We start from the raw sequence: 13534 nt of genomic DNA on the forward strand, positions 1-13534 counted from the left end.
GATTCCCCCAAGGGAGAAGTTGTGGGAGCATGAAAGGTAAAGAGAATAGCTCTGTGCAAAGCCACTGAGTTGTGAAAGGGCCTCTTTGTCTCAGAAACTGTGAAATTCAGTGTGGCTGGCACATTGCAAGTAGCAGAGAAGGGATGGGAGGTAAAACTGGAGAGAGATGCGGGGGCCAGGATGCAAGGTTTCTTCTACTGAAGGTTAAGGAGAATGAGTTTTCCACCCAATGAGAGCAAGTGGAGACTTTTAAGCCAGTGAATTACACATTCTAAACTTGCTTTACAAATGCCACATCCTTCATGCAAAGGGTGGACAGGAGAAGGGGAAAAATTAGTAGAGACACTATTTAGGAAGTACTTGCAGTGGTCCAGACGGGAGATGCAGAGGGACTGCAGGGCATCGTGGCCCCTATCTCCTGCAGGTGAGCAAGGTGTGTCTGATGCTACACGTGGAAGGAGAGGAAGAGCAGCTGCTTGGGGCAAGCTAAGCATGTTTGCCTAAGGCGTGTCTGGGGCCATTTCTCCAGCAACCAGGGTGGTCAGCAAAGGCTCAGCTACCCCACCCTCTGACTCCAACCAGATGTTGCAAGGGCTCTGGGGACAGAGCCTCTTAGACACTGCTGTGGCTTCAGGCCTTGTTAGGAAAAGGCTGCTATCTTCTTGGTAGTGCCTGTGCCTCAGCCCAGGCACAGAGTGAGGTCAATGCATTTTTCTCCTGCCTGTCTGTCACTGTTCTTTCACAACAGGTTTGAAAAACATGCTGAGGTCATAGGAGAATGTGTTAACGTGTTTGGTGGATTATTATCATTCTGTCATTCCTGTAATTGGTTAGAGGGGATGAGTTCTTTTGGTATTTAGACACGCAAGCATGGGAATTACCATTATCTCTCTCTACAGCTGATGCATGGAAATGATCCGAGAAGCAAATATCAGTATCAACTGATATTTCATCAGTTGTCTTTTCATAAACTTCCCTTACCTCTCTTCACCTGAGGATTTCACAGACCCTTATCTACATCCCCATTGCCCTCATGGTAAAACATCTGAGGACAACATCGGAGAGTTTAGAGGAAAAGTGGCTGAAGGTGATTTGCTCCCAGTATCCCTTGCTGGTTTTAAAGAAATTATATATTTTTTCTACTAAGCACCTGGAAGACTGGATATTAGCTTTATTTCAACTCTTGATCACAATGTCTAAAAATATAGTAGCTGCTATTGATACAGTGATCATAGCAAAATCTCTCTGTCATTGACTTGGTTGTTTTTGTGCTTCAGTATATTGTGATTTTTATCTACATAAAACATGCTTGTAGATAGCCGCAAATGTTTTTAGACTTAGAGATATTTTACCAGCCTGGGGACTCCACTGATTTTGCCACATTAGAAAAGGATGTGAGCTATGATGTTGGAGGATTCCAGTACATTGAAGGACTGTCACATAGATTAAATATGTTAAAAGGATTGTGGTTAGGATTGTTTAGGGCAGAACTTTTAAAAAGTGTGTGTGAAACACAAGTTATAGGAGTCATTTTAAGGAGAAAAAATTCCATTATGTACTAACTTTGGGATGTGGTGGGTATTTTTTTGTCTTGGAGATTCAGAATATTACAAAGAAACAAAGGGTGGACAGGAGAAGGGGAAAAATTAGTAGAGACACTATTTAGGAAGTACTTGCAGTGGTCCAGACGGGAGATGCAGAGGGACTGCAGGGCATCGTGGCCCCTATCTCCTGCAGGTGAGCAAGGTGTGTCTGATGCTACACGTGGAAGGAGAGGAAGAGCAGCTGCTTGGGGCAAGCTAAGCATGTGGCCAAACTTAGTAACCCAGACACGCCTTAGGTAAAACAACCAGGATCTGGGCAAATCAGTCAAATGGGTGCGCCCCTAAGCAGCCAATGGCCTACCCTGGAAGGAATTGGGTTCAAACTGTAATTATGGAAGATCCTAAGCATTCCTACCTATAATCCAGGGATGTTATATTCTTCATGACCATGTAAGGAGGTTCCTAACCAGTGGATAGCCCGTTGCTCACCAGGCTGAGAGCTACTCATACCTTCGCACTTGGAGTCTCTTGGTCAAAGAGCCCTTTACAGAACTTCCAGCCTAGTAATTTTGGGTCTTCTTTCCAAGGAGCCCTAAAGTTCCCCAAAGCTGCCTTTGTGTCAACTGCAAGGGCAGAGATGGGACTACATAAATTCTTGAAGTCCCTGCTTCACTTACAACAGTTCTGATTTTGTTTGGCCAAACTTTGATATGGTTTGATTTACACATTTAGAAAAGTCTATTGTAGAGATAATGGATTATGAGGGAAGTAGAGGCATAAGAAGAGGCAACGAGACTAGTTAAGAGGCTGTTCCATTAGTGTAGGTGAGAAACGAATAGCATGTGTTTTGTCCAATTTGGTTTAAACATAGCATTTGCTTATGCTTATAAAGACCATGGGGGGTGTGTGTGTAAAACAGTGCAAGGAATTTGTAATGAATGATTTTCTAATGTTTCTAAAAAATGCAAGGCACATGACCACAACCAATATTCTGTCCTAGGTATGGATTTTCCATTCAGGTTCTACTGACATTAGCTCTTTTCTTAGAGATCTTTCCAAGCTTTGGGTGGTCGGTTGTAAGTTCACTTTCATGACTTTTTCCAGTCTCGGATCTCCCATACCATGTATCACAGGTGTGGGAAGAATGTTCTAGGTTTTATTCTACCTCTTGTTCACGTTCCACTTGCTAGTTAATTGGAGTACACCATCAGCAGGTCCCCTTCACACCACTTTCTCAGGCCATAATTAAGAAATTCAAATGTCAATTGCAAAGATTTTTCTCACATGCTTTTACCTTTTTTGAGCCAGTTGATAATTGTTTCAAAATCATTTCACTCTGGGAATGCCAACTTAAGGTTTCAGGATATTAAAATACCAAAGTTGTATTCCTAGTATCTCAACCACCACTTCTCCGCCTCTATACGACCCCCTTTCTTTCTTCCTCATCCAAATAATAAATGAGCTGCTATCTATTAAACATCTACAATGCACTTTATATATTTTATCTCATTTGACCTTTATAATGGAGATTGGGAGCAGTAGCCCCATTTTACTGTTGAGAAACCAAGGCTCAGAGAGGTCAAGATACCTGCTTAAGGTCACACAGCTAGTAAGTGGCAGGATAAGAAATTGCATTTGGATTTGTCAAACTCCCAATTTTGTATCACTTTCTGTCCTCCTGTATCTCAAACTTGGGTATGGGTACCCCTGGATGAGAGCACACGTAAAACTGTTAGCAGTCATGGGGAATCTACTAGACCATCCACACTACACACTACCTAAACATTATGGGGAGGAAGTAGATATTTTAAAATATTCTCATGGTAGAACAAACTAGCTCATAATATGGGCTGGAATACATATTTTCAAAAGAATTTTTAAAGATGGAACTGAAACTGCAATGAAATCTGGTGCTTTTTGAGGGAGCTTTGAGCCAAGTTCCTACACTCCTAAGAATATCAGTTTGTTCTATATGGTTCTGTATACCATTAGGGTTACACCATGGAAAAGAAACTTTGCTTATACCTGGCTACTCCCCCTTGCAGAAAACATTATGTAAAGTTCTAAACTCAGTTCTTGTCTAATATTTTTCTAAATTTTATTATAGTGGTTTCCTCCATTCACATGGTCCTATCTTTAGCTTCCAACCTCTCTTTTGATACATACCATTGATTTGCTTATTCATTAGTTCAAGAGAACTTGACTGTGCACCTATTAATAACCTACAGGATATCTCTACCTCCATGTGTGTCTAGAAACATCTAACAAAACACTTAAAAATGAAATTCCTTATTCACCCCTTCTAAAATGTTCCTTCTCAGAAAATTTTACTGCTCTTTTTCCAATCATTCATGCTTGAAACATGAAAATTCCCTTGGACTCCACGTTTGCCTTCATTATGACGTTTGTAGAGTTGGAAACATCAGCTGCCTAGTTGCCACCCTCCTTTTCCTTTGTGGCTTCCCCAGGTCAGTCCCTTATTGGTCCTTGCTTAGATCAGTGGTTCTCAGATGGGCAATTTTGCCACCCCCCCCCCCCCACCAAGGGAACAGTTGGCAATGTCCAGAGACACTTTTGTTTGTCACAACTGGCACCTAGTGGGTAGAGACCAGGGACACTGCTAAACATCCTGTAATGTATAGGACAGCCCCCTACAACACTGAGCCCCCGAAGTCAAAAGTGTTGTGGTTGAGAAACCCTGGCCTGGTCCATGGGAAAATCCTGTTCACTGGGTTCCTCCTCTCTGCTTCTGCTTCATCTTCCACGCAGCTGCCACCTTAAGGTTTCTAAAGCATATATCTTCTGATGTCATTCCACTGCTGACACCTTCAATGGTTCCTAGCAAACTTCTAAGCCTGTCATTCAAGATTCTCCAAAATAGGTCTAGTCTTAGTTCCCGCTCCCTCCCTTCATGCCACACCATCACACCACACTTCTTACACCTGGTCTTCTCCCAGGCGGTATCCTCTGCCCTTGAAGCCTTTATTTTTCTCTTCCTCACCCTCACCCCTCCTATCACTGTCTATCAAAATCCTGCCCCTCCTTCCAGCCCAACCGCAAAGGCTATCTTACTTTCTAAAGCCTTTCTTGATTCCCCCAAATGGCATTAACTCTTCCCAACTCTTCTCTCTATGGGCTGCCGTCATCGCCAAGTTGTATTCCCCTGAGGACAGCAGCTGCACCTGGCTGCTTGCACTCATATCCCCACGACACCGAGCCTCACCTGGCGTGTTTCAGAGTGGCCATTAAGAAGGGAGAGTTGGGAGGAATGTGGAAGGAAGGGGGCATTCACTCAAGGAGGGGCAGAGGGGAGCGTGCAGGGGCACAGGGGGTCTGACCACAGTGCTGAAAGCTGCCGGCTCAGCTTTATCTGCTTTCTGAACTTCCATCTTCCATCATGAGGTCACTGCAGCTGCCCCAGTTCACTCCTCCTCTCCCCCCTCTTCTTCCTTCCCTCCTTCTTTCCTTCTCTCCCTTCCTTTCTTTCTTCCTTTTAGAACATTCATTCTCAAAGAAAGGAGCAGTGATATTACTACCAAGGGGATAAAAATTAATTCTTAGAATATGAAAAAAACCCTTAGCAATTACAATGGTGTGTGGCCCTCCAAAGCTCCACCCTACCCAAAGAAATCTTATTAATTTCTCTCGTTAGGGATAATTTACATTTTAAGTTATGTTTTCTCTTTGCAGGGGATGGGGTGGTGGCAATAATTTAATTTAAAGGTTGAGAAACATTGTATTAGAAACATTGTATAAGGTGAAGGGTATAAGCATAATGTGCCTACACACACGTATGTTTTTAAAACCCATGGGAAAAAAAATAAAACCCATGGAAAACTTTTTAAAGGCTCAATTCTTTCATTTGTAAATAATTAGAGAAAATATAAAGTATTGCAACTTTGGTTGTGATTCACTCACATACTACTTTCTCCGTTTTGTCAATAAGAAAAATGAGGCGCAGAGAAATGACTGTATTCATTCATCAAGATCTCCGCGGAGGGGGTCCTGTCTAGTGTGAGCCTGGCCCGTGTGCCAGCCGTTCCTCCCGCGGGTCACATCTCGCCCTCTCTTCTGCCCGTGTCCCCTCGCCGGCCCCGCCATGGTATCTCTCGATTTTTTGGACGATGTGCAGTGGATGAACAAGCAGCAGCTCTATTATCTAGTCTTAAATTTTGGAAAGATTGTCTCCTCGGCACTAATGCTCCGGAAGGGGTTAACGGTTAGAACTGGAAGTGAAAGTCCAGCTGTGGCGGTGCTCAGTGGCAGCATGGAACGTGCATTCCATAGAGGAGATTTTCTCTTTCTAGCAAATCGAGTTGAAGATCATCCCGTAGGAGTGGAAGAAATTGTTGTTTTTAGGATAGAAGGAAGAGAGGTTCCTATAGTTCACCGAGTCTTGAAGATTCATGAAAAGCAAAATGGACGTATGAAGTTTCTGACCAAAGGAGATAACAGTGTGGTTGATGACCGAGGCCTGTATAAACAAGGACAACACTGGCTAGAGAAGAACGATGTTGTGAGGAGAGCGAGGGGATTTGTTCCTTACGTTGGGATTGTGACGATCCTCATGAATGACGATCCTAAATTTAAGTGTGCAGTACTCTTTTTGCTGGTCCATTGTGAGTAAGAAGACTGCCTTGCTGTTCCTGGAAGATGCTGTACTTTTTGTTCCTGAATGTTTGGAGTAGATATAGATCTGTGGTTGGTGGAATGGAGAACACATGTTGGCGCTTCTTGGTAGCACTGGTTTGCATTAAGTTTATGTTTCCATGCCAGAGTACGTGTGGGCGGGTGTATGTGCACCACAGCGTGCACTCGAGGGGACTTTCAATCACAGAATTCCATATGTTGTCATTGTCACACTTTCGCATTCTTGTACATCAGTGAATTTTTTCTATTAAAAGGTTGAGCCAAAAAAAAAAAAAAAAAAGATCTCAGTGGAGTGCCTATAAATTCATAGGGTTTTTCAAGGTTTAAGAGAACTAACTCGAGTCAAGTATCGATACTTAGGAGCAAGACGGCACATGTTAGGCATCAGTAATATAGCCACTAGCATCAGCATCATTATTATTGTTTTTACTACCTTCCAGGCTCTGTACTGAGGTGCTGGGAATAAGATGATGGTGGAGAAACAGACATAGTCTCCACCCTAATGTAGCTCACACTCTAGTGGGTGAGACAGAAAATCACCAAAGGATGTATAATTGCAAACTGTGGTGAGTGCAGGGAGCCATGAGAACATATAACAGGAGGAACTGATTTAGTGGTGGGAGGAGGGGGGAGGAGGAATGAGGAGGGTTCCTGAGTGCAATGATAATGAATCGGGATCTGAAGAATGAGTTAAGTGGGTGAATGAGGAACTGATTTAGTGGTGGGAGGAGGGGGGAGGAGGAATGAGGAGGGTTCCTGAGTGCAATGATAATGAACCGGGATCTGAAGAATGAGTTAAGTGGGTGAATGAGGAACTGATTTAGTGGTGGGAGGAGGGGGGAGGAGGAATGAGGAGGGTTCCTGAGTGCAATGATAATGAACCGGGATCTGAAGAATGAGTTAAGTGGGTGAATGAGGATGTGAAAAGTACTCCCCTGGGAAGGACCAAAGTACATGGAGGCTTCTGGGAGGAAGGGAGCATGGAGTGCTTGAAAGACAGAAACACCAGCGTGCCTGGAGCCTAGAAAGCAAGGCAGAAAGTGAGTCAGGATGAGTCTGCAGAGGCCTAGACCATGATAGGAGATTTAGTTTTATCCTAAGATAAATGGAAGTGGTTGAAGGGTTTTTGGTTTTGTTTTTTTTTTTAAAGGGTTTTTAAGTCAAGGATTGATGTGCTATGACTTAGGCTGTTGTGGAGAAAATGGATTGGGAGAGGATGAATGGAAGGGGAGTGATCAGTTAAGAGTTCTTGCAATAGTTCAGGTCTAAAGTGATAGCAGTGAAGATGGAAATAGGTATACAAATTCGAAGATACTTAGAAGGCAGAACCAGTAAGAATGGATTACATGTGGAGGGTGAGTGAGAGGGATGTGGATGACCCCTGGGAGTCTGGCTTAGGGAACTGCATGAACAGTGGTAACATGTCTGAGGCCACTAGTTAGTAAACAGCAGAGCCAGGCCTATAATCTAAGGCTTAGATCAATGTCCTATAACATCGTAGCTGCTTCCCAGTGGCTGGGCTTCATTTACTTCTGCCCAAGTTCCTGTTGAAACATTGTACTCTTGGATATGAACCTCTTAGAAAAGGTCTTCCGAAGTTGGAAGCATCTAACAACTTCGGATTGGATTTAGGGAAAGTGAATTAAAATTCCTGTAGCACCAGCAGGACACTCAATATTGCTAAGCTGGCATCCTCATTCTGTTAAATACAGATAGTTAAAATACCCACTTCAAAAGGTAGTTCTGAGGTAGGGGTTAGAAGAGGTAGCGTCAGTCTCCAATGGGTACATCTGAACTTGGATCCTGGGCACACGTTCCATCTTGCTCCTCAAGTCACAGTTGTGTCTTTTTCTTTGTAGGTTGTTCCTGTGACATGTGGGCCAAGAGGAACTTTGGGCTGGGTGTCTTTTAGTTCTGGTGTCCCAGGTGAAGTCAGCTGCATTTTCCTGCATGTTAGAGGCTCAGGAAATCTGTCCCTCACCATCACCAGGTGGGCCACCAGAGTGTTCTCTGTGCTTGAGGTCTGAAATCAAAATGGTAAGTTAAGAGTCTAAGGCAGATGGTCTCAAAGTTTATAGTGCATAAAAGTCACCTTCACCTGTGATGGCTTTTTAAAATATAGATTCCTGGGTCCCACCACCCTAGATATTCTAATTCAGAAAGCCAGGATGAAGCTGAGGAATCTGTATTTTCATAAGCTCCCAAGGGTGAATCTAAGCCTGGAAAGCTGTCCATCTGGCTGTGACTCTTTGAGGGAAGAAACGCTGTCAGGTTCACTAACCCAGGGCCCAGTAGGGTACTAAATAAACATTTGAGTTCAATTGAATAAACACTGAATTTTGTCAAATTGAATTACTGTGTTGTGGCCCTATTTTCCTTCCCATCGATCCCAAGTCAATTGCTGAGGAATCTGCTAAGATTTCAGGAACGATAAATTTTAGAGAGAGGAGTGAGGTTCAGGAAAATGTGTGTGTATGTATATGTGCGTGTATGTATATGTGTGTGATGATATGAGGAGTTATAGCAATCCGCAAGTTACTACCAACCAGGTTAAAAGGATTTGGGATTCTCATTTTTTTTTTTTTTATAAATTTATTTATTTATTTATTTTTGGCTGTGTTGGGTCTTCGTTTCTGTGCGAGGGCTTTCTCTAGTTGTGGCAAGCGGGGGCCAGTCTTCACCGTGGTGCACGGGCCTCTCACTGTCGCGGCCTCTCTTGTTGCAGAGCACAGGCTCCAGACGCGCAGGCTCAGTAGTTGTGGCCCACGGGCCCAGGTGCTCCGCGGCATGTGGGATCTCCCCAGACCAGGGCTCGAACCCGTGTCCCCTGCATTGGCAGGCAGATTCTCAACCACTGCGCCACCAGGGAAGCCCGGGATTCTCATTTTTAAGGACCTGCTGCTGATGGGACTCTATTTCATTCACCCAATATTTTTGTGAAGCTATGTAATTAAAAGTAAATTAAGTCAGCCCCAGGCGGAACAAGGCACATTACCTCACCCCAAGGCATCCTCCCTGGAGCCAGGTGGCTAAATTCTAGGGGGCCCCTGTGCCCTGAAGGCAGCTGCTTGAGGGCTGTCCGGCTTCTTCTCGACCACATCGGGTTTCATTCCCTTCCCTATGCCATCTCTTCCACAGCAGCCCATCCATACATCCTCCCCGCCCCCTGCCCTGTCAGTATTGAAATCTTTTATTGCTTGTGAGAGTGAAATATTCCAAGACCTGGAGCAGAACATCCCTCCAAGCTTGCTCTTACTACCCCCACACACGTGGCCCCTGACCAGCTTTCCTATATAAACTCATGTCCTGATACATATTTGAAAAGCAAAACTTAAATCATACACTTGGTAGACATATGATTTTAAAATACCATGAACAAGAGGATGTACTTACAGGGAACTCAGGGTGATGAGCAAAAAGGCCTTTGAAAGGACAAGGAAAACAACTCTAAGTAACTTATCTTTTTCCTTTATCCCAAACAAGCTACCACTAATGTTGATTCTCATCACTTACTCCTTTATTCCCACAATCACTGTTTCACTTCTTTCTTCCAGACTGGTCCATGCTTTCTGAAGGAACCTGATTTTGCCTGTGACCTTTGATTGATCATGGGGTCAATGTTGGATTATAGAAGGCCACCAGACGGATTGGAAGAAATTGAGAGCAGAAAGAACCAAGTTTGAATCCTGGATCCCTTACATGAGTGACTATGGATGAAATCTTCCACTTTAATAAATACCTGTGTTATGCTCCATGCTTTCCAGATGTGGAATGAACATTAGGGCAGAGAGAAGAGTTTAGAACTGAGTCTGTGACTCAGAGGGGGCTGGAGGCCTGTCTTTTTATTAGAGGAGACGCTTTGAGCAGGAGGTAGGTTTGCTGGCTTAAAGGAGTTGTTTGCTAAGGTTTATTTTAGCATCAGAATTCCTGCTCTTCCTTTAAAAAAATTTGTGTTTAAATAAATGTGTTTGTTAGTTTTTCTCAGCTGTATTCTGAAACTTTAGAACATACCCCATTGTACATCTGAAAACTCTTTCTAGAGACATTTGTTGGGTGGGCAACTCACACACTCACACATATGTGGGAAGCCATTGCATGCAGTTACAGAGCAAGTTAGGCAGTCCTAGCCTGAACTGAAGGAGCACCAATGGTAACAATCTTTCCTAATATGATGTTTCCCCTTGCGTATGAGAGAGACTTGGTTCCCCAAACTGCAAGTCACTCAGCAGAAGTCTCCTGGTTTTCTAAATTGTGGTCAGTCTCTGGATGAATATAAAGCAGTTCTGAGATGCCATAGAGAGAAGTAAGAACAAGTACATTTCCACTGGCAACTTTTCTTGGAAATACAGTCCACTTCTATCTCCGCCCCACCCCCAAATTTCCCTGTCTGAATCCAGCCCATGCTCAGAAAACGCCCTCTCCTCTGTAATGTACTTTAGAACACGAGTGCTTTAGGAAAGGAATGACCAATCTCCCAAAGGTCCAGAGGTTCTATTTGCCAGAGAGGTTGGATTGAAGAACATTCTGGGCTCCACCCAACCCCACATGAGTGAGAAATGCAGTCTCATATAGGACAAAGGGAAGGCATCTTATCATATAGGATTTTACTGACTAGGAGTAAACTAACGATTTAACACAGAGAGGGCGACCTGAGAAAAGAAACTACTACTCTATCAACCTGTAAACCCCATTTCTAACATTCCAGCACCAGCTATACTATCCAAACATCCAGATTCCTAAGAGCACTCGTTCGGCCTATAACATGAGTCATTTATTGAGAACTACTCTTGCCTTATGCTACGTTAGGCACAAAGAAAAATGAGAAAATATATTAACACCTTAGAATTGTTTCAAGGTCTGGGACATAGTAACCATTTAAAAGTGGTATTGCTGTTGTTGTTATTGTTGTTGTTAGTTATTATTCCTGGGCAAGTTCTCTGCCGTGTACCAGTAGAGTTTGACATTATTGATTATTGTCTTTTTGGACCTTGCTTGTATTAGGTTCTCCTCCTACTTCTTGATCCATGACTTCTTTCATTTGTTTTTATAATAGATGTATATCTTTATCTATCTATCTATCTGACATCTCCCACATATTATTCCATTCTTTTCTCTCTGATTTTACTATGATGTAGGCTGGATTATAGCAGAAGCTTCTTTAATCTCTCTCCCTCTAGTCCGTGAGTTCACTGAGGGCAGGGGCCGAGGATTATATCTTTCATATACCAAGTCTGATAGGAATTCCATAAATATTTTTTGAGTGCACATATGACCAATGAATTGATAAATGACTGCCTTTCCACCACTAGTCTTTCTGTTTCTGGCTAGTCAGGCCCACTGCAAGCATCCCGTCTCCTGAAAATTCCATCTTTATCTTGTAACTCCCTTGCTCAAAAATATAAGTGGCTCTCCATTATCCTTTAAGCCAGATTTCAAGCTGTCCCCATCCTGTTATCTTGCTCTATCTGATGTCCTGTCCAATGCCCTCTCCTACTCTTGTGCGCATAAATCCAAGTGCCTGGCAGGTTGGACTCCTCTCAGGCACTGAATTTCTGTATACTCATTCTTTCCAGATCCTTGCTCATGACTTGGCCGCCTTTCTCTTTGAATATCCAAACCTGACCCATCATTTAATGCCCACATCCTAGACCTTAGCAACAATACAGCCCATATACACAGAGCCCCTACTCAGAACTTCCCATACCCACATGGTTTCTGCTTGGCTCCTTGCCGAATGCTACCCTGTATTACTATCTGACGATCAATTTATAAGGTCCTGAGAGTAGGAGCCATGCCTTATGCATCTTTGGATCTGGACCATTTTTAGGGAATCTTGTCAAAGTGAACTAAGTGCAACATGAATTTTACAGAAGAGAATTCTCTGAAGTATAAAGCTGAGCTTGGCCCTTCTTGTTTCCATCTAACCACTAAGTTTACTACTTTAGATATAGAGTGGATCAAAGTCAGTTCTTTGGGTCCCCAGTGTATATTGTATAACATGTACGTCCTAATAATGGTGACAAAATGGTAGCTAACATATGTGAGTACCGTGTGCATATTTCAGTGCTTAATACTCTCTGTGCAAGGCCCTGTGCCCAGTATCTTAATATTTTAATTTAATCATCAAATTCCTATGAAATAAGTTCTATTATCTTACTTTACAGATGAGGAAACAAATCAAAGCTTCAAATATCATCAAGCCCTGACTCAGTTTCATGCCCAGCGCTAGATTCTGGGGATATAGGTATCAATCAAGCACAGTCTCTACTCTCAAAGAGTTTAGAGACTAGGAGAAAAGAGGAAAATTAATAATTATGATTCAGTTTAATAAGTGCAGTATCTGAACTAGTATTAGCCTTTTCTCTATCAGATGAAGGTGGTGACCAACCCTCTCCAATGTCCAAACAATGCCTTAAATTTCTTAATATCAGCATTTAACTTCTGCAGTCTTCCTCCTAATAACTTACACTCCCAGTTTAGTCATGAGAAGACATCAGTAAATTCCAAAAGAAGGATATTCTAGAATATACTTGAGCAGTACTCCTCTAAATTATCAAAGTCATCAAAAACAAGGAAAGCCTGTGGGATTGTCACAGTCAAGAGGAACTAAGGAGACATAATGACTAAAGGTGATGCGGTATCTCGGTTGGGGTCCTGGGGCAGAAAAAGGATATTATATAAAAACTAAGGAAATTTGAATAAAACATGGACTTTAGTTAATAATTATGTGCCAGTATTAGTTTATTAGTTTTAACAAATATACCATGCTAATAAAAGATGTTAATAATGGAAACTGACTATGGGTTATAAGGGAACTCTCTGTACTATCGTCTCATTTTTTTTTTGGAAATCTAAAACTGTTCTACAATATAAAGTCTACTAAAACATAATAATGTTAACCCTTAAAATAAAGGTTGTGAGTGATTGTCAGGATAATGAGTCTAGGAAGGCAAGGAATCCGAGCAAAGGAGTCCATTTATGGTGGGAGGTAAAGAGGGGAAGATGGTGAGTTTGGTTTTGGAGCTACTGCCTTGGAGAGTCTGGCGGGAAGCCCAGGTGCCCAAGAGGCAGCTGAAGAGCTTGACTTGGAGTCTAGGGGAGTGGAAGAGGAAGACCTGGGTTGAAGACACACACTTGGGAGTCATCATGCACACAGGTGAGAGTTGAAACATTTGATATTCTAAACACCATTCTGGAGATCAGTAGCCAGTGAGTCTGTTATTACTGTGTGATGGATGGGCCGGGGGAGGCCGGGGGAGAGCCAGTTTGATTATAACTACAGAGCGGCTGGAGCTTTCATCCTCGGGGGGAGCCAAAGCAGCCTTGTGGGCACAGATGCT

The 13534-nt window shown here is 42.9% G+C and overlaps 1 protein-coding gene across 1 annotated transcript; it reads left to right on the forward strand.

Moving 5' to 3' along the window:
- Window positions 1-5643: 5643 nt before the first annotated feature.
- LOC132367927 (signal peptidase complex catalytic subunit SEC11A-like) lies at window positions 5644-6232 on the forward strand. The gene is made up of 2 exons (XM_059926529.1): window positions 5644-6099; window positions 6143-6232. Exons 1-2 carry the CDS (start codon window positions 5644-5646, stop codon window positions 6230-6232), a joined length of 546 nt encoding a protein of 181 aa, XP_059782512.1.
- Window positions 6233-13534: the final 7302 nt, after the last annotated feature.

The sequence above is a fragment of the Balaenoptera ricei genome, chromosome 6, assembly GCF_028023285.1.
Source record: "Balaenoptera ricei isolate mBalRic1 chromosome 6, mBalRic1.hap2, whole genome shotgun sequence".
Lineage (NCBI taxonomy): Eukaryota > Metazoa > Chordata > Mammalia > Artiodactyla > Balaenopteridae > Balaenoptera > Balaenoptera ricei.

Excerpts from the sequence above, each read along its gene's own strand:
- LOC132367927 (XM_059926529.1), top strand. The coding sequence starts at position 5,644 with ATGGTATCTCTCGATTTTTTGGACGATGTGCAGTGGATGAACAAGCAG. Across the intron at positions 6,100-6,142 it reads TTGTTCCTTACGTTGGGATT|TACTCTTTTTGCTGGTCCAT; the intron begins GTGACGATCCTC and ends TTAAGTGTGCAG.